The following is an 18,096-nucleotide window of genomic DNA, read 5'->3' on the forward strand; positions in this document are numbered from 1 at the left end:
GATGATGGCTTCTACCTTTATGCAAAGATTTCCATGTCATACTATATTGAGTAAAAAAAATAAAGCAGTGGGTTATAAGAAAAACAATGTACAGATGATCCTATAGGAAATAGGGCTGTGTGTTTGTATGTACAGACCCTTGCTACTCCAAGTGGTTTCCTGACCAGCAGAAGTAGGATCATGTGAGAGCTTGTTAGGAATATAGCATCTTGAGCCCCACCCCAGGACTTTGGAATCAGAACCTGCATTTTAACAAAATCCCCAGGTGATTTGTGTGCAGGTTGCAATTGGAGAAGCCATGAAGGAAGGCACTATCCAGAGAATTGCCCCATAAAAACACGGTCACCCTGGGGTGGGGGGGGGTTGGGATTTTCTTGTCTTCTTTGTGCTATTCTGAATGGTAGGTATTTTTCATAATAAGCCTGCATCATAAAAACAATAACCAAAAACCAAACCCATTGCCATTGAGTGGAGTCCAACTCATAGTGACTCTATAGGACAGAGTAGAGCTGCCTCATAGGGTTTCCAAAGAGCACCTGGTGGATTCGAACTGCTGACCTTTTGGTTAGCAGCTGATCTCTTAACCACTGCACCACCAGGGCTCTATAACCATAAAAACAATAAAGCTATTAAAAAGCTTGCAAGGAGATTTTAATGACATGAGGAAGTCAGAAGACGAGAAAGCATGACAAGTGCTGGCTCTTGCAGCAGAGGGAAGCCTGGTGTGGCTGGAGGGAAGGGAGACTGTTGAGGGGATGCATGAGTGATGAAGCCTGAGTGGGGCTGGGCCTTGGTGATGGAAGGCCCTGCCTTCCTAGGCTAGAGAGTATACTTTCTCATGCTGTGATGGGCAGCAGGCAGCCTGGAAAGCTTTAGGGCAGGGGCCTAACCTGACCTGTCCAAATAGCTGTCAGGCAAGTATATATCACTTTGGCCTTTCATACTCATCACCTTGACCTGAACCTTCCTAACTATAGCCAAGTCCCAATCCCACCTACCTGGAGAGGCTACAAGAGGGAAGTCCTGGCTGGTTGTCCAGGCGTGATCAGTGGGCCCTTCCTTTGGGGATGTACAGATGGTGCTCTTCCGGCAGCCCCTGGGACATGTGGCATGTACATTCCCTTCAGACTACAACCCAGTTCCTGCTGGACAATCCCAAGCCCTCTAATCTCATGATATATGGCCCTCACGCACAAGTCTGTAGGACAGCCAGAACCCAGGATCCTCCTGGGATCATCCAGGGCCTGGAGGCGAGACCTCCTCAGAGTCTCACAAGGTCAAAGGGTCAGACCTCCTATTTCAGAGATGCCTCTTCCTCCCAAGGCTAGGTCACGGAAGGCCATAGGACAGTACCGCCTTGTGGAGGGGGGCAGCTAGGGCCTCCAGATACACATTGCAGATCTCTAGAAGGAAGGAGCTATAAGAAGACTAACTGCCCTAAGCCCTTATCTAATAAGCAAGGGAAGACCCACCTACTCTGATGGTGGAGCTCAGACCAGAACCCAGGCCCCAAGTCTGGGCCGGGAAAGAACCCCACCCTCCACAGTTATTGATTTTGAATGCCACCAAAGCCCCTGAGTTGGGGTGGAAGGATGGGGCCATTTGAGACCTCAAACACCATCCCCTGTCCCCAAAACCTGCCTGAATCCCCACATCCTTGAGATATCAAGTCCAAATTCTTGCTTGACCTTCAAGGTTCTTCAAACTCTGATCCACTTGGACTTCTGTCATCTCCTACTCTCCCTTTTCCTATACCCAGCCTGGAGCCTTCCCGGAACTTCTCACCATTCCCCAAACATGACTCAGCCTTGCCACTTGCTGTTCTTATTTCCTTCCTTCTGCCTAATAAATTGTTGTTATTCTTAAGCATGGAGCTGTTTCCTGAGTGACCAGGCAGACTTGGTCAGTGTCTCCTCTGCCCCCATGGTACAAGCCTATATCAAGAACAGGGAGGCTCTCTTCCCAGTTTCCAGCACCATGGCCAGCCAGTCCAATAAATGTTGACTGAGAAAACTAACACGAGTTTTATGCCTTTCTTTTATGGCTAATTCTAGTCCTTTCCTAATGGCTCTGGAGCCTAGCCTTGACCTTTCACAGTAAAGGCCACCTAAGTGCCAGCTGCTTGATCTATGTTATCTCATGTAATTCTGTGGCACGGTATCAACATTTCCATTTTACAGATGAGGAAAGTGAAGCTCAGAGAAATCCAATGACTGTCCACAGCTGGGAAGTAATGGGGCCAGGACTAGAATCTAGTCTGACCAGCCTGGAGCCTGTGCTCAGTCTGCTGTGCCACGATGTATGGTCTCCCAGTAACATACCATGGCAGAAAGTGTGCCCACAGACTTCCCAGGACTCTCCACTCAGTCCAGGGATCTTTTAAACATGAACTCTGAGGAAGGTAGCTGAGATGGGAAGGGTGGTACCCAGATTTGATGGCAGTGGGAGGCTGAGAGCCTGGGGACCCTCAGAAGGAGGCCAATCTGACGTGCTGCCCCCTGCTGCCCAGCCCTCCACCTCTAGAACACATAGGGGTCATCCCACCTCCATGTCTAAGCCAAAAAAATCCTCTAAAAGGTGATGGAGATTTGTATTCCAGTTACAATGGGGCCGGGTAAGAAGATGCCCAGCTTGTAAAATGGCCCAGAGAAAGCTCCAGACTTGGGAGAGCCCTCCAGGGGTGCTTATCAATTGCCAGACATGGTGTGAAGTGCTTTACAAACACTACCTCTCTTTCCAATACCTCTAAAATGTTTTATAATCTCTATTTACATATGAGCTAACTGAGGCACAATGAAGCTATTAGGTGGGTGTTCAAGGTCATGTAGTTAACTGCAAACTCAGGCTAGCCTGCCTTCAAAGGCCAAGATCTTAACCATTCTGCTAGACTGCCTCCATCCCCATTTCTGAAAATTCCCCAGAGAAAACAAGCCCACCTCCCCCATCTTCCTCTCATCATTGACCTGGAAGTTAATCTGGTAATTTTTAGAGTGATCTGACCCCATGTGTAACATGAGCTGAGCTACGAAAATGTAAAATGTTCTTGCTCTTTGCCCTAACCATTCTTCCTGGATGGAGAATAAATTCCAAAGAGAGTGGGAAAAACCCTAAAAGACCAAAAGTTATTTCCACAGAATTGTCCATAAAAACCTTACTCATTAATTGCAAAACCCCTGGAAGCAATCCAGATTCACAACAGAGCGACAAAGGCTGCACATCCAGGGTGGGTTTGTTAACAGAGCACACAGTGTGGACCTTAAAAATGACACAGAATTAATTGGTTTAGGTGCATTCGGAGTAAATGCAAAGTGTAAAACCCAAAACCTCATTTTTAATTACAGCATAGTCTTAATGAGGAAGGCTCACCTATGCCCTTTTTTTCTCCTTTCCTTTGAAGAATTTTAAATCAATGTTTTTCAAATCTCAGCTTTAATAAGTTTCTCTACACATACACTTGCTACTGAAAATTGAAATAGCACATAAATCAGTTAATTTTTGGTGACGTAATTCATGCACATGGTAATTCATGTACATGGTACGTTACAGTCTACAGACCTAAAGCAGTGTATGGTGAGCAGTCCCTGGTAGCCTATTGACAACCATTTCAGAATGTGGGCTCACCTATTTACAAAACTCAGAAGGGACAGAAAGAGGTCATGTTTTATGGTTCTTCAGCTTAGCTCTTTCCTGCAAGGCTGATGAAGGCAAAGATTATAAAATGAAACCCAGAGCAGGGAATATACAGCATTTCTCAGAGATACTTCAGAGCATCTTGGCTGGACTGTTTTTCTCATGTCTAGCTCGAGTCCCTTGTACCATGGTCTCGGTGAGGAAGCAGCTGAGTCCGGGTGGAGAGAGAGGCTGGGCCACCAGAAACAGAAAGAGCAAGCCATGTCAGAAAACCAACTCCCTTCTTACCTGCTCAAGTGCCACGATACGGTCTTCTAGGACTGCTGGTGGCTTTAAGGGCCTCTAGAGTGCAGAGCAGGTGCCAAGTGGCTGGAGGCACTGGGTGCCAGGTGGGAAGAGGCTCTGGCTTCCCCTTTAGTCTGCTTCCTGTCTGATGGGAAGGCAGGGGAAGCTGGAGGCTGCAGATCCACTTCAGGAACTGCGGCAGCAAGGGCGGGGCAGGGCCACGTGGCCCCACCCTGTCTGGGAGTCCGGAGTAGGAGGCAGCCCCAGCCGAGGAGCCATCAGAGGAAGTATTCTGACCCACCAGGCCACTAATGGCAGGAATCCCCTGGAGCCCAAGACCTCCTCCCAGCCAGGCTGGTTTGTTTTAAGGAGCTACTCCAGCTCCTCTCCAGAACACATGCAACCTGACAAAAACTCTTCTTACAAAACTTAATTAGGTGATGTGGTAGTGCCCAGTGTGTGTCTATGAGACAATGAGATAATGATCACACAAGACCTTTCTATGAGATTAGATCACTGAGGACTGATAAATCACCCAGCTTACAGATGTAACACAAGCTTCGAGCGGTAAAATGTCTTACCCAAGATTACACAGATGGTTACTGAGGTCTAAGCCCAAAGCCTGGGCTTTTCCCACTTGACTCAGGAGACATCGTGGCATGATGTGTGGCCTCAAACGCAGCACGGAAAGGTCCTGGGGAGAGCAGAGAGAGGTTCTTTGCCCTCAGGCCTTTCTCCAAAGACAACGGCCACGTTGCCTTGGTCAGAGTTCTGTGCACATCCAGGGGCAGCTCCATCATCTCCACTGAGGAACTAGTCTTTGAAGTTGTTTTCACAGGAAGTTCCCTGATATTATTTACACTGTATTTCTGTTTGTAGTAGTTGGGGTGGGTCAACCCCCAAGGGATCCTTTGGCTCCTCCACCACTAGACATTACAAGGGGCAGGAGACAGGGCTATGTTCAAATCATCAAAATATCCAAGAGGACAGTTTGCAGTTTCCCTAAATGTGAGCACAGAATCCTTTATTAAAGGGCCCTATTAACATCCGGGGAAACCCTGGTGGCATAGTGGTTAAGAGCTAAGGCAGCTAACCAAAAGGTCAGCAATTTGAATCCACCAGGCACTCTTTGGAGACTCATGGTCCCCCGGACACCTTCTCAGCTCAGGAATGAGGCCACTCTTGAGGTTCACCCCTACAGCCAAAGACTGAACAGGCCCATGGAACAAAACAAGACTAAACGGGCGCACCAGCGCTGGAGGAGGTACTGGGAAGTAGGTAAAAAAAAAAAAAAAAAAAAAACAGGAAATCTGGTAATAGGCAACCCAGGGTTGAGAAGGGAGAGTGTTGACATGTCATGGGGTTCTTAACCAAGGCCATGAAACAATGTGTGTACCGTCTGATGAGAAACTAGTTTATAAACCTTCACCTAAAGCTCAATAAAAAATAATAATAATAAAAGGAAAGAAAAAAAAGAAACCCTATCGGGCAGTTCTACTCTTTCCTATAGGGTCACTATGAGTCGGAATCGACTCGAAGGCAATGGGTTTGGTTTTTTATTATCTGGAGCCCTGGTACACAGTGGTTCAGCGTTCTGGCTGCTAACCAAAAGGTCAGCAATTCAAATCCATCAGCTGCTCCTTGGAAACCATGGGACAGTTCTACTCTGTCCTATAGGGTCACTATAAGTTGGAATCGACTCAACTTATGGTTCTTTTTGTTGTAAGTATCTAGGATTCCACAGCCATCTAGTTTAGAAAATGATTGCCCCTTGTCTTATTCTGAATGTCAACATCTGGCACAAGAGGTTGTTCAAGAAATGCTTTCTCATTTAGACTGGCAAACTGGATTCCTAGTTTGGCCCTCAACTTCCAGCAGGACAATAATACCCACGCTGGAATGATTTTGGCTAACTCACCCACCCCCAGCGTGTCTGAGACAGTGGCTACACTGGCCACACCTTCTAACATGGCCCTGCTAGAGCTTTGCCAAGGGGTTGATTTATACCAATCAGGTAGCTTGTGGGATGGGAGGGCGAGTGACTGGAGATGGCGGTGGAGGTGATGGGGACATAGCAGCAGGACCTCACAAAAGCCTGAACAAAGCCCACTGTGCTCTCTCTAGGGCCTCTTTGCTTGGAAAGATGCCCCTTTCTGTCTCACATACACGGCAACAGTTCAGCATGGAGGGGGCTCCAGAGATGCACTTCAGTGGCCACAATCCCTCAGAGCTCCTGGGTGCTGAGTGTGCTTCCCAGTGACCTGGACCCCCTGGAGGTTGGTCTACTCTTCCGTCTTTATAGACAGGGAACAGATCCTGCTAAGCAGCTGGTGAGCCCACGTCATCTGACTCCATGTCCAGTGCTCTTTTCAGGATTTCACTCCTTCTTGGATTGCTATGTGCCTAACTCTCTTCTCCAGTAACAGCATCAGCTCCTTAAAGGCAAAAGACCTCCCAGCATGACTTCCTAACAGCACTGGGCCCTAATAGCCCCAGGAAATTGTTAATAGTTCTCAATTATCACGTTACACTCTATACACAGGTTTATTCATGACCTGATATTAGTAACTTGTGAAAACTCCCCAAATGACCTAATCAAAAGAAACTTTCCCATCACTCCCTAAGATTTTGTTCACAGTCAGAGAGCAGGTTCTGCTGGGTGGGGCCTATAGACTGAAAATTTTGAGGGCCAGGGCTCCGGAAGGCAGTTCAGAGTTGAAAGTAGGGAGCTCAGGAGGAAATGTCTCTGGGATTACAAAAAATCTCACTGGGTATCAACAGAGCTGCTGGATATGGCGGTGGTATCGAATAGGGGCCTTTAGCTACTTCCAGTTGAGCTGCCAAGCTAACTCTGCCAGATTGTTCTAAAACTGGAATTTCCAAACATGGTTGTTTCTCTCAATTTTTTTTTTTTTTTGTTGTTGTTTGTTTCACTTTGAACAAGGAGCAATGTTCTTTGATGATTAATACTCATTCCCCTACCAGGTGTGATCATCACCAAATTGTGACATATGTCAGGGGTTTGCAACCAATGTTATAAAACAAGCTGTGTATACTGCTGAATGAGAAACTAATTTGCTCTGTAAACAACAATAAAACCTAAACAATAAAATGTTCCCCCCCGCCAAAACTAAGAGACATTAATACAAAAGGAATGCAGTGAAAAATCTCTTCCCACTTTGGTTACCAGCTACCTTGTTACTCCCTTAGAGGCACTGATGTTTTCTACTTTTGTGTATCTTTCCTGAGAAATGCCATAAATAGTTATATATTATATATAACATACATATACATCCACATACAGATACAAGTACATACATATGCAATATTTTTTAAAAACTGATGCCCAGACATCACCAGTAGATGTTCTTAAGAGTAACCTGGGGCAGAAACCAGGAATCTGTATTCTGATGAACTCAGGCGATTCTGATGTCCCCTGGGCTTCAGAACCACTGCTACAGATTTCCTATCATGTCCAGACCTATAACCCTTGGCTGCCCATTCCACCTCCATTTTTCAGTCCTGGGACCTGCTGAAAGTTCCAAGGCTAAGACACAGGTCATAGGCTCTTCTGAAACTAAACTGCCAGGCACCCTGGAAGACTCCACTGCAAGCCTCAGACGGACAGAAACTGCTAGGTTCTAAAACCTCTCCCCCGACTTCTGGGTGCAGAGCAGACCGGAGAGGAGATGGCACATAGGTCCTCAGTAAATACTTGTTGAACAAATGAACTTTGCAACCTGTTCTAGTGCGTTAGACGTGTCTCCTGATTTTGGCTTACAAGGCTTCTGAAGAAGCAGCTTTCGGTTGTGCTGGTTAGAGTTGTGAACGTGATTTCTCTGACTAGTCTGTAGTCTACACTTGCTGATTTACAAGTTCATCTGAACTTCATAAGAGCCCCGTGCCTTGGGCTACCAGATTCTCAAATGGAAACCAACCACTGACCAAGTAGGTGCTCATTTGAGAATCTGGTAGCCCAAGGCACAAATAAGCAAATAGATGAATCATATAAACACAGGTCATTTCTATTTTGAATAAACAGAACACAGGAATTAAAACAATCTGAAGGCCAGGTTGGTTGCCATCTGAGAGTGGCTCCCAGCATTTCCAGCTTTCCTCTAAAGGGGCTCAAGAAAGACTGCAGAATCATACAGCAGCAAGCATCTGGAGACAAGCACCTCCCCGTGAGACGCACAGGCCCCAGGAGGTTTTCCCAGCCCTGGCAGCTGGACTGCTAACATTTACAAACCAACATTCCATCCACAACCCAACTTGGTCTCCCCACCCCCTCCTCTAAAGAATGCTTTTCTTGGCAAGAGATTTTTCCAAAGGAAAGAACATCTGCAGAACCTCTGCCGGTAGGGTCAGGCGAAAGCTGAGGCAGCTGAAAAGTTTTTAGTTCTTTCTTAGACCCAAGTCACAGGAACCTAACAGATAAGGAACAGGATAGGAGCAAGCCTCATGACCAAGGGCAAATGCCTCAGGGTCCTAACATTACCTCTGAGCTCTATCCAGCCTCTAATATGTTTTGCAACGCTGGAGAGAGCTCCTTATTTACCTGGTCGCCAACCAAACCAAAGAAGTTGATTAGGTCCCCTTAACAATTACACAGATGGGATCTGTAATTAAGCCTCGTTCAACCACTAAATATTTACTGCACATGTGTTGTAAGTCCTGGGGCAACAGCTATGAATAAGACAGAATTCCTACTCCAACACACTCAAGCTTCATTCCTTGTACCTGTCTTCCAGAAATTCCACTTACCAGAGTACCCCCTCTTGCAAAGAACAAGACAACCAATGGAAGCTCAATGGTGACAATTCCCAATTCTGTGCAGTTAATTTTCCTTTCTTACAAAAACACCCTATTACAGTAGGAAGAATGAGGTTAAGTGTTTCAAACTCGGGTCAGAAAAGAGCCTAGGAATAAGGAGCCACTGCTCAAATACCTATGCTGAGTTTCTCAGATGACTGCATGTCAGCATCATAGAGATTGACAGATTAAACAGAGTAGGTTTAGGTGGGGAAACACAGGCCCTGGAATTAAAGCTTTCACACTGGATGGAAACGCAATTCACAAGTATTACTATGAGAATCTGTGTGCTAATAAAGGAGCAAGAAAAGCACTATTTAGGAATTCAATTCTTGACAAAACCTGGGTCTCTACTGACTGACCTAAAAACCAAGTCATGATTAAAGAGATAATCATTTGTAGGAGAAAGCACCAGGAACCCCTCTTGACTGGATCATGAGCTCTTCGGGGTCAGAGATTATGGCTCATTGTTTCTGTTCCTAATTCTAACCCAGTCCTGGCCACAGAAAACCTGTTAATATAAGGTGGCTGAACACACGCACACAAAATAATTTTTTACTTTATGAATTTGTGAAAACCACCAAGAGCTCAGGTTACTCCACGCTCAATGAACTGCTTCCTTACTTTGGAGTTTCCTTCAAGTGTGTGGAAGATCTGGGCTTCCCACATAGCTAGGCAGGAAGAAGGCCAAATTCTTAGATGTAGGCTGGAAAGTTTCTGAGATCAGGCCTACTTAAAGAGTTGACATGCTCCCAAAAGCTCCCTCCTCATAACCCCCTAGGGTCCTGGCCAAGATGTTACACTGAAGACAGGCCTCCCCTGGTTAAGCCATATGCCTTTAAACAGGGCCCACGTACACATTGTTCTCAAGAGCAGGTTAGTATCTGAGTTCTTCTGTACTTACTGAGCCCCTTCTGGTAGTCATAAGGGAAAAGATCATTTCAGGATCCAGAGAGACAAAGGGAACATCTGTTCAATTAGACTACTCAGCTGGAATTCATGCTAAATCTCCTTCACCCCAAGACCTAAAAGTAGAAGAAAGCTAAAACAGGAGAGGAGAAATCAACCACCCTTTCTCAACATCCAGCAGCAAAAAGCAAAGATCACAATATGGCTATTATTGACCCTGTTTCATCTGCAAAGCAGAAAGGGTGAAGAAAAGTCAAAGAAACCATCATAGAATTTGAGGCAGGGGAGGAGGCAGGAATGGGCTACAGAGTGCCAGAGAAGGAAGTATGCTCAGTCCTTCCTGTTTGACTCAGGCTCAAATCTCCCACCTAATTCCTCACCCCCAAAAATGACACGTGTACATCAGCCACCTGAAAAACTAAGTTTGTATTTCTGGTTAGGTTCCAGAGTAGCAGAACTCAGGAGTTATACTATATCTAACCCGGTCCCCGCTTCAGCTTGCCCCTCTCCCTCCCACAAAAATAACATTGTACAAAAAACTATATTTACAGGAAAACCAGTTAAAAATTAAGAGTGTGTACAAAAGTAGACAAGAGAGCCAGAAATCAGAAATATCAATGCAGGGAGAGGCCGTGGGAAAAGGGGACGATCTTATTCCACACTGGAACCTGGAGCAAGGTATTTTATACCTGGAAGGGAGAAGTGTAGCAATCTCAGTGCCAGTTTTAGGGGGAACCAATCATTCCAGGGGAGGAGTTGACGGGAAAGAGCTATTAGCTTTAATATTCACAAAGTCTGAATTACCCAGCCACCTTCTGCCACGTGGGTGCAGAACCAGGTGGTTGTGGTGGTGGGAATAGGACACAGAGTCCCTGGCAAGCCCCACAAGTAAAGGAGGAGCTCAGAAGGCATAACGGGTTCGGATATCCTCAAGCTTCTTGGACACCTCTGGTGGGGTCCGGTCCAGTTCTTCAGAGACATTCTTCTGTTTGTTGGGCTCCATGGAGTTGAACTGCTCACAGAGATCTCCATCAATCACATTCTAAGAGGTGGAGAAATAAAAGCAGCAGCACAGGTTAACTGCCCAAAGGAAACAGCATATGTTAAAGGAGTAGCTTTAGAGAATGCCTTTTATCCTCCCCTGATACCTAAACCCCACTTGGAGAGCCAGGAACTCTAAGATGATCTTTCGCAGCCAGAGTTCAGACTAGCAAAGCTGGGTATAAAGTCTTTTCTGACTGTGGTGTACCCTGAGGGGAGAGGATGCTGACCATCACTAGCCATCCAGCCCCCACTACTGCCTCCATCAGCTCACTCAGTGGTGCCACTGTCAGAGGGGGTGACATCAAAATGACCCCAGGGTCCATGGCACTGGGTGGACTGGTGCTGCTGGGGAGGGGCTGCCAAGGCAGTGGCCTGTCACTAGGGTTGGTGTCACCCATCACCCAGTGTGGTAACTTGTCACCACAACCCCACCCCCATCACCCACCAGTCACTGGGGTTGGAGTCACCCAGTGCAGTAACTTTATCACCACCCCTTCCCACTGTCAGCCAGAGTGTGAGTGGGAGGGGCAGGAGCTCCAGGGAGCTACGGTGGGCAGGGCCAAAATGGGCAGGGCCTCACAGGGCCACTCCACCTAGGGGAGTGAAAGAGAGAGACACCAATCCCACTGATTCCATTGAGACCACTCCCTTGCTGCTCCTTCATTCAGGATTATTCTAATTTTTTAATAGAGAGAAGCAGAGAAAAAAGACCAGCTGAACAGGCTGAGAATCCCCTTCAACGGAGATTTTCAACAAAGACCTACCTTAACTGGAAAGTAATAGGAACGAAAGCTGAGATGGTCCCGCCCACACAAAGGAGGATGCTCTGACCTTAGGTGCATCTCCACATGTTGGAAGAAGTCATGGTCCTGGAGGAAGAAACAGACTTTGTCACTACAAGAAAAGTGATTTCAACTACCATTCCATGGTTTCCAGACACACAACAAACAATGACTTTACCAAAGAGATGGTAAAATCACTCCTCTGATGATTGCAGGTTTTTCTGCTACAATAAAAGGATAGCTAAAAACTATAAAGGGTCTTAACTTATTTGTAGTACAAGAACCTCATATGTAAAAAGAGCTGTCTGTGAAGTCAGATTCCTGGCCCAGCTTCCTTAGCTAGAATAACACAAAACAATCTTAGCCAATTCTACGAGGCAATCAATGCCGCAGTAAGCATCAGCCCATCACTCCTATCCTGTGGTGTTCATTTCTTAGGCTTTGGTCTCAGACTAGGTCCTTGGAGCAAATGATTTGTACTCAACTACTATGTAATCTAAAGGCTGGCAATTCCAATCCATCTAGTGGTGCCAAGAAGAAAGGCCTGGTGATTTGTGTCTGTAAAGATTACAGCCAAGAAAACCCTATGGAGCAGTTCTACTGTGTAACACAAGGGGTCGCCATGAGTCAGAAACAACTCAAGGGCAATAGTTTTGTTGGGGTGTGTGTGTGTGTGTGTGTGTGTATGTATGTGTCTGTGTCTCAGACTAACCCTGTACTGATATCAGAATAGAATCACATCTTATTACAGTGTGAAAACTACTGGCTGCCCCCAGAGACAAAAATCAAGTCTCCTATCTTGGCAAGGCACTTCTAACTGTAGTCTTATAAAACTTCCAGAACACTTCTACTTGGAGATAGGAACAGATGAATTTGCCTCCTTGGCAGATTCAGCACCAAGAAATGTCCCTGAGAAGGCAAAGGCCAGAGTAGTGTGGGAACTCTCACCTCATGGGATGTGAATGGAACAAGAATGCCAATTCCACCTGACAAGGTGGTATAGACAAGTGATTCGGAGCCTCCAGGGATCAGTGTAGTCTTCTGTAATGACAGAACTGTCTCCCCAACATGGTAGTTCATGATTACCTCTGCCTGCAAGTTGAAGACGGATTAGTTACTGCCTGTGCTTCGGGAAACCTGTTCTAGGTTCCCAAGAGCAAGCAGTGCCACCAACAAGTAGGTGTCAGTATCTATGAAAATTCAAAAAATTATAAAAACTCAAAAATACTTAAAAATGTTTTCATCATTTACTTAAAGTTGGTGCCTCACAAACATATTGATGTTGGATGATTTCTCATAAGCAATCTACAAATCACAATCTACAAATCTTTTTGATAAATTGACAAATTTGCAATAAAAAAAAATTTAAAAAACAGGAATCACACCTGAGTTTCTGTTAAGAGTGACGAAAATATTTGGAAACAGTGGTGACGGTTGTACAAAGTGAACGTACTTAATATGACTGAATTATTACACGTAAAAACTGCTGAAATGGCCAATGTTTTGTTATTTTGTTACATATAATTTTCACCACAATTAAAAAAAAAAAAAAAAAACAGCAATCACTAAGCTTAAACTCTAAACTGGATTTAAAGTCCAGAGAGTCTCTACTTAAGAAGTACCTGCCTAGCTGAGAAGGATAAAGCCCAGCACACATCTCAGAGAAGACTGCGTTAGTACTAGAAATGAACATGTACAATTACTATTCTCCAAAAAGATTTTACACTGATTGCTAAAATGTTTCTGAAAAGTTTCCATTTTCCAGATAGAAAAGAAGGCATAAAGATGGGATAGTGTCTTGTGTCAAACCCAAAATCGATCCATTACAGGCTGTGTGCTGTCTGCTTCGGAATTTCCAGAAAGAAAAGGCCAGGTACGGGAAAGCATTCAGCATAGTCAGTACACCATGAATAATTCACTAAAGTATGTTTCTTCAGTGAGGGCAATGGGCAATGGGGAATATACTATGTGGGTCAACACCCGTCCTTCTGGGCCCCTTCTGGAATCTTACCTTTTGTGAGGCCCCATTGAGCAAGCCTCGGTCCCAAAGGGCTTTGTTTCCTGTGGGATCCTCATCCACCTCATCGTTGGTGTTAGGTGGGAGCCTCACCTGCAAGAAAGTGACACAATTCAAAGGGCTGGGTTACACCCCTGCTCACCTGGGTCACCACGCAACATGTCTGCCCCAGATCCTTGCAAACAAGCCTAGAGGCACCACCCAGGCAGTGGCCTGAGCCCAAGTCTCCTGCACCTGTCTGGTGGGGCAGGAGCTGTGTCTAAGCGAGGAACTTCAAAGAGAATCAACTCATGAGTGAGGGTCTAACGCTGCCAAGAGCAAAAAACAAAGACCGCGGAACATAAACAAGACAAGTCAGATTGAGCTTAACAAGACCAGTCAGAATTGAAGCAAAATTTAAGTAGCCTTTAGCCCAAACTAAACCTATCATTATTAAATCATTTTCTTTGGGCCGGGAGGGTGATTAACCAGGGAGGGGGAAAACCCAAAGGCTGGCAAGAAGGCTTTAAAGCACAAAGATTTCTTTTTAAAGCTGGCCTTAGTAGGACTAAATTTTATAACCCATTTTGACTTTCCATGGAGTTCCTGGGTGGTGCAAATAGTGAATGTACTTGGCTGCTGACCAAAAGGTGAGAAGTTCAAGTCTACCCAGAGGAGCCTTGAAATAAAGGCCTGGCAATCTACTTCCAAAAATCCAACCACTGAAAACTCCATGGAGCACAGTTCTACTCTGACACACGTGGGGTTGCCCTGAGTCAGAGTCAACTTGATGGAAACTGGTTACTAGTTTTACTTTCCATACTAAAGATCATAATCCTGGGTCCTTGGCTTTACCCAAAACACTAAGAACTGAGTCAGCTTTCCTACACATTTCTCACTGTAACCCAAGGAGACAGCATCAACTCACCACACAAATGTTGCCAAACTTGTCTGCACCAGCCACAGTGTCATAGTCAAGGAGGCTAGCTGTAGTGACCCATCGGGGATAAGTATCATCAGCAAAGATGATGAGCTGATTCTCATTACGCTTGTAGCGGACCCAGATGAAACTTTCTTGGACGTCAGACACAATTACCCTGTGCCCAATGGTCTGGATCCCAGAGATGTAATTGGCAATATGCTAGAAAACAAGAACAGCATAGGGTGTAATCTTGGAGGTCAAAACCCACAAAAACCCCAGCTTACCCTGACTGCAAAAATATATAAGATTGGAATGGCACACACCATGTAACTGCTGTCAGCAATAAATTTCTACAAGACAGGAAAAAGTGCTAAATGGTTTTTAATGTATATAGTAGACATATAAGCCCTTCTTCTACAAGTAAGCAGGCTAGAAACCTGGTTCTTGGTTTAAAGAAGCCAAGAAATGAAACCCATCTACTCCTGCCATTCTCAAGTATGTAGTTCTGGGCCTGGAATTGGGAAAATACATCACAGTCCTAATAAAGACATGGTTTTTAACAGTTAACGTTCACCACCCTGGCTGGCTCATTAGATCTAGCCCCTCTACAACATATTTACCTTATTCTCACACTTTCGAAGTAATTTCTTCTTCCCTAAGTCATAGACTCGCAGAAGCTTCCCCACACCAATCAACACCCTCCCCTGGAATGGGGCAATGGCAGCAGGAACCTCTTCAACTGGAGTCTGTGAGAGAAAAAGCAAGTAATAGGGCTACTAGAAGAACATACAGCCATACACTAGTCCCACCCCTTTGACCCAGAAATCAATTCCTTCCGCAAGCATCTGGCAGTTAAGACACACAGCTAGGGATAAATCTTTGGCTCATTAGCGAAATCAACTATGCACATAGCAGTCTCTGAAACACAGTGTCTTTGGGTAAACAGATCCCACAATGCTGCATTTCACCCAGCAAGTAGATCAATGTCACTAGTGAAAGAAGTTCTGGTGCCTCACGAATGCTGCCCCAGAGCCCATGTTGGTTTAAATGGCAACATTAAATAATAGCAAAACCTCAGTATCTAAAAAAATGACCATGGTTTGTGGAGGGATGAAAAAGGAATGACAGCAAAAAGTGACTAATGGGTTGCTGTTGTTGTTGTCCAGTGCCGTCGAGTCAGTTCCTCCGTTCTGACTCATGGCGACCCTATGCACAACAGAACAAAACACTGCCTGGTCCTGCGTCATCCTTACAATCGCTGTTATGCTTAAGCTCATTGTTGCAACCACTGTGTCAATCCACCTCGTTGAGGGTCTTCCTCTTTTCTGCTGACCCTGTACTCTGCCAAGCATGATGTCCTTCTCCAGGGACTGATCCCTCCTGACAACATGTCCAAAGTATTTAAGACGCAGTCTCGCCATTCTTGCCTCTAAGGAACACTCTGGCCACACTTTCAAGACAGATTTATTAGTTCTTTTGGCAGTCCGTGGTATATTCAATATTCTTTGCCAACACAATTCAAAGGCATCAACTCTTCTTCGGTCTTCCTTATTCATTGTCTAGCTTTCACATGGATATGATGTGATTGAAAATACCGTGGCTTGGGTCAGGTGCACCTTAGTCTTCAGGGTGACGTCTTTGCTCTTCAACACTTTGAAGACATCCTTTGCAGCAGATTTGCCCAATGCAACGCGTCTTTTGATTTCTTGACTGCTGCTTCCATGGCTGTTGATCGTGGATCCAAGTAAAATGAAATCCTTGACAATTTCAGTCTTTTCATGAAGTTGCTCATTGGTCCAGTTGTGAGGATTTTTGTTTTATGTTGAGATGTAATCCATACTGAAGGCTGTGGTCTTTGATCTTCATGAGGAAGTGCTTCAGGTCCTCTTCACTTTCAGCAAGCAAGGTTGTGTCATCTGAATAACAGCAGGTTGTTAATGAGTCTTCCTCCAATTCTGATGCCCCGTTCTTCATATAGTCCAGCTTCTCGGATTATTTGCTCAGCATACAGATTAAATAGGTATGGTGAAAGGATACAACCCTGAAGCACACCTTTCCTGACTTTAAACCAATCAGTATCCCCTTGTTCTGTCTAAACAACTGCCTATTGATCTATGTAAAGGTTCCTCATGAGCACAATTAAGTGTTCTGGAATTCCCATTCTTTGCAGTGTTATCCATAGCTTGTTATGATCCACACAGTCAAATGCCTTTGCATAGTCAATAAAACACAGGTAAACATCCTTCTGGTATTCTCTGCTTTCAGCCAGGATCTATCTGACATCAGCAATGATATCTCTGATTCCATGTCCTCTTCTGAAACCGGCCTGAATTTCTGGCAGTTCCCTGTCAATATACTGCTGCAGCCGTTTTTGAATGATCTTTAGCAAAATTTCACTTGCCTGTGATATTAATGATATTGTTCTATAATTTCCACATTCAGTTGGATCACCTTTGTTGGGAATAGGCATAAATATGGATCTCTTCCAGTCAGTTATAGGGTTGCTATAAGTTGGAATCGACTCAACAGCAGTGGGTTTGGTTTTTTGGTCCAGTCAGTTGGCCAGGAAGCTGTCTTCCATATTTCTTGGCATAGACGAGTGAGCACCTCCAGTGCTGCATCTGTCAGTTTGTCGTACTGTGGGGGCTTGTGTGTTGCTGTGATGCTGGAAGCTATGCCATCAGTATTCAGACACCAGCAGGGTCACCCATAGGGGACAGGTTTCAGCTGAACTTCCAGACTAAGACAGAGGAGGAAGGAGGACCCGGCAGTCTACTTCTGAAAAGCATTAGCCAGTGAATACCTTATGAATAGCAGCAAACATTGTCTGATATAGTGCTGGAAGGTGAACCCCCCCAGGTTGGAAGGTACTCAAAAGATGACTGGGGAAGAGCTGCCTCCTCAAAGTAGGGTCGACTAATGGGTTACGGAGCTCTAAAGACTGAGATATTCACTTGCTGGGTCTTTTATAGCTCAGGTATTAATTAAATTAGACTTTACCACCTTATAACTCGTTAAATCACATAGAATTTAAACTTATAGGGAAATATTACCCAATCCTACTTCTGTGAGCACAATCTAGATCCATCCTAGTTTTGGGGGAGATAATAATTTTAGCAAAAAGAAGGGGATGCAGAGTATTTATTTCCTAGAGGATACTCCCTTAAGGTAGGGCTGAATGAGTTATATTCATGTGCCATTAGTGTGCAGAAGCATACTAATCTTTTAAAACTGATGAATTTTGGTCAGAAATTGCTGCCTGCTTAATAAGACGAGTAAATGAGAGGCTGATTCATATACAACTCCCCACTGTGTTAGTACACAGGCTTCCTGGGGGACTCAGGCATTGGAGCACGACAGCGCCAGCATTTTCCCTGGGCTCCCAAGATATGGATTACAATTCATGAGCCAACCCCCAAAATGATCACTAAAAAACCTGGCCCACAAACTTAGCAAAAGTGGGAGAGATCAGTGGGACGTAAGATCTAGGAGAACCACTGGCTAGTTCCTACCTTGTGCAAAAACTCCAGTTTTTCCCCATTGTTCACAAGCTTGTAGGTATAGACAAAGCCTCCCGCCACAGATCGGGGGTTCAGGATTAGGTCCTTGGCCACTCCCACTAGCACATACCAGTCATCACCAGTGTTGGAGAACCTGCACACAGCCACACTGCACATACAGAAGGAAGCAGAAAGAGTCAGGCATCAGTTGCAAAC

General features: G+C 45.2%; 1 protein-coding gene across 2 annotated transcripts in view; it reads right to left on the reverse strand.

The window, feature by feature from the left end:
* Positions 1-7,915: 7,915 nt before the first annotated feature.
* The window catches only part of SF3B3 (splicing factor 3b subunit 3), a 54,567-nt gene continuing 44,386 nt past the window's right edge, over positions 7,916-18,096 (reverse strand). For both annotated transcript variants that reach the window (XM_049863592.1, XM_049863591.1), the window contains exons 20-26: positions 17,893-18,049; positions 15,001-15,126; positions 14,387-14,599; positions 13,474-13,572; positions 12,411-12,554; positions 11,445-11,549; positions 7,916-10,678 (exon numbers count right to left, since the gene is read on the reverse strand). In XM_049863592.1, the coding sequence (XP_049719549.1) occupies positions 10,538-10,678; positions 11,445-11,549; positions 12,411-12,554; positions 13,474-13,572; positions 14,387-14,599; positions 15,001-15,126; positions 17,893-18,049 (985 nt within the window). In that variant the 3' untranslated portion in view covers positions 7,916-10,537. The remainder of the gene's footprint in view (positions 10,679-11,444; positions 11,550-12,410; positions 12,555-13,473; positions 13,573-14,386; positions 14,600-15,000; positions 15,127-17,892; positions 18,050-18,096) is intronic.

Source organism: Elephas maximus, chromosome 21 (genome assembly GCF_024166365.1).
Source record: "Elephas maximus indicus isolate mEleMax1 chromosome 21, mEleMax1 primary haplotype, whole genome shotgun sequence".
NCBI lineage: Eukaryota > Metazoa > Chordata > Mammalia > Proboscidea > Elephantidae > Elephas > Elephas maximus.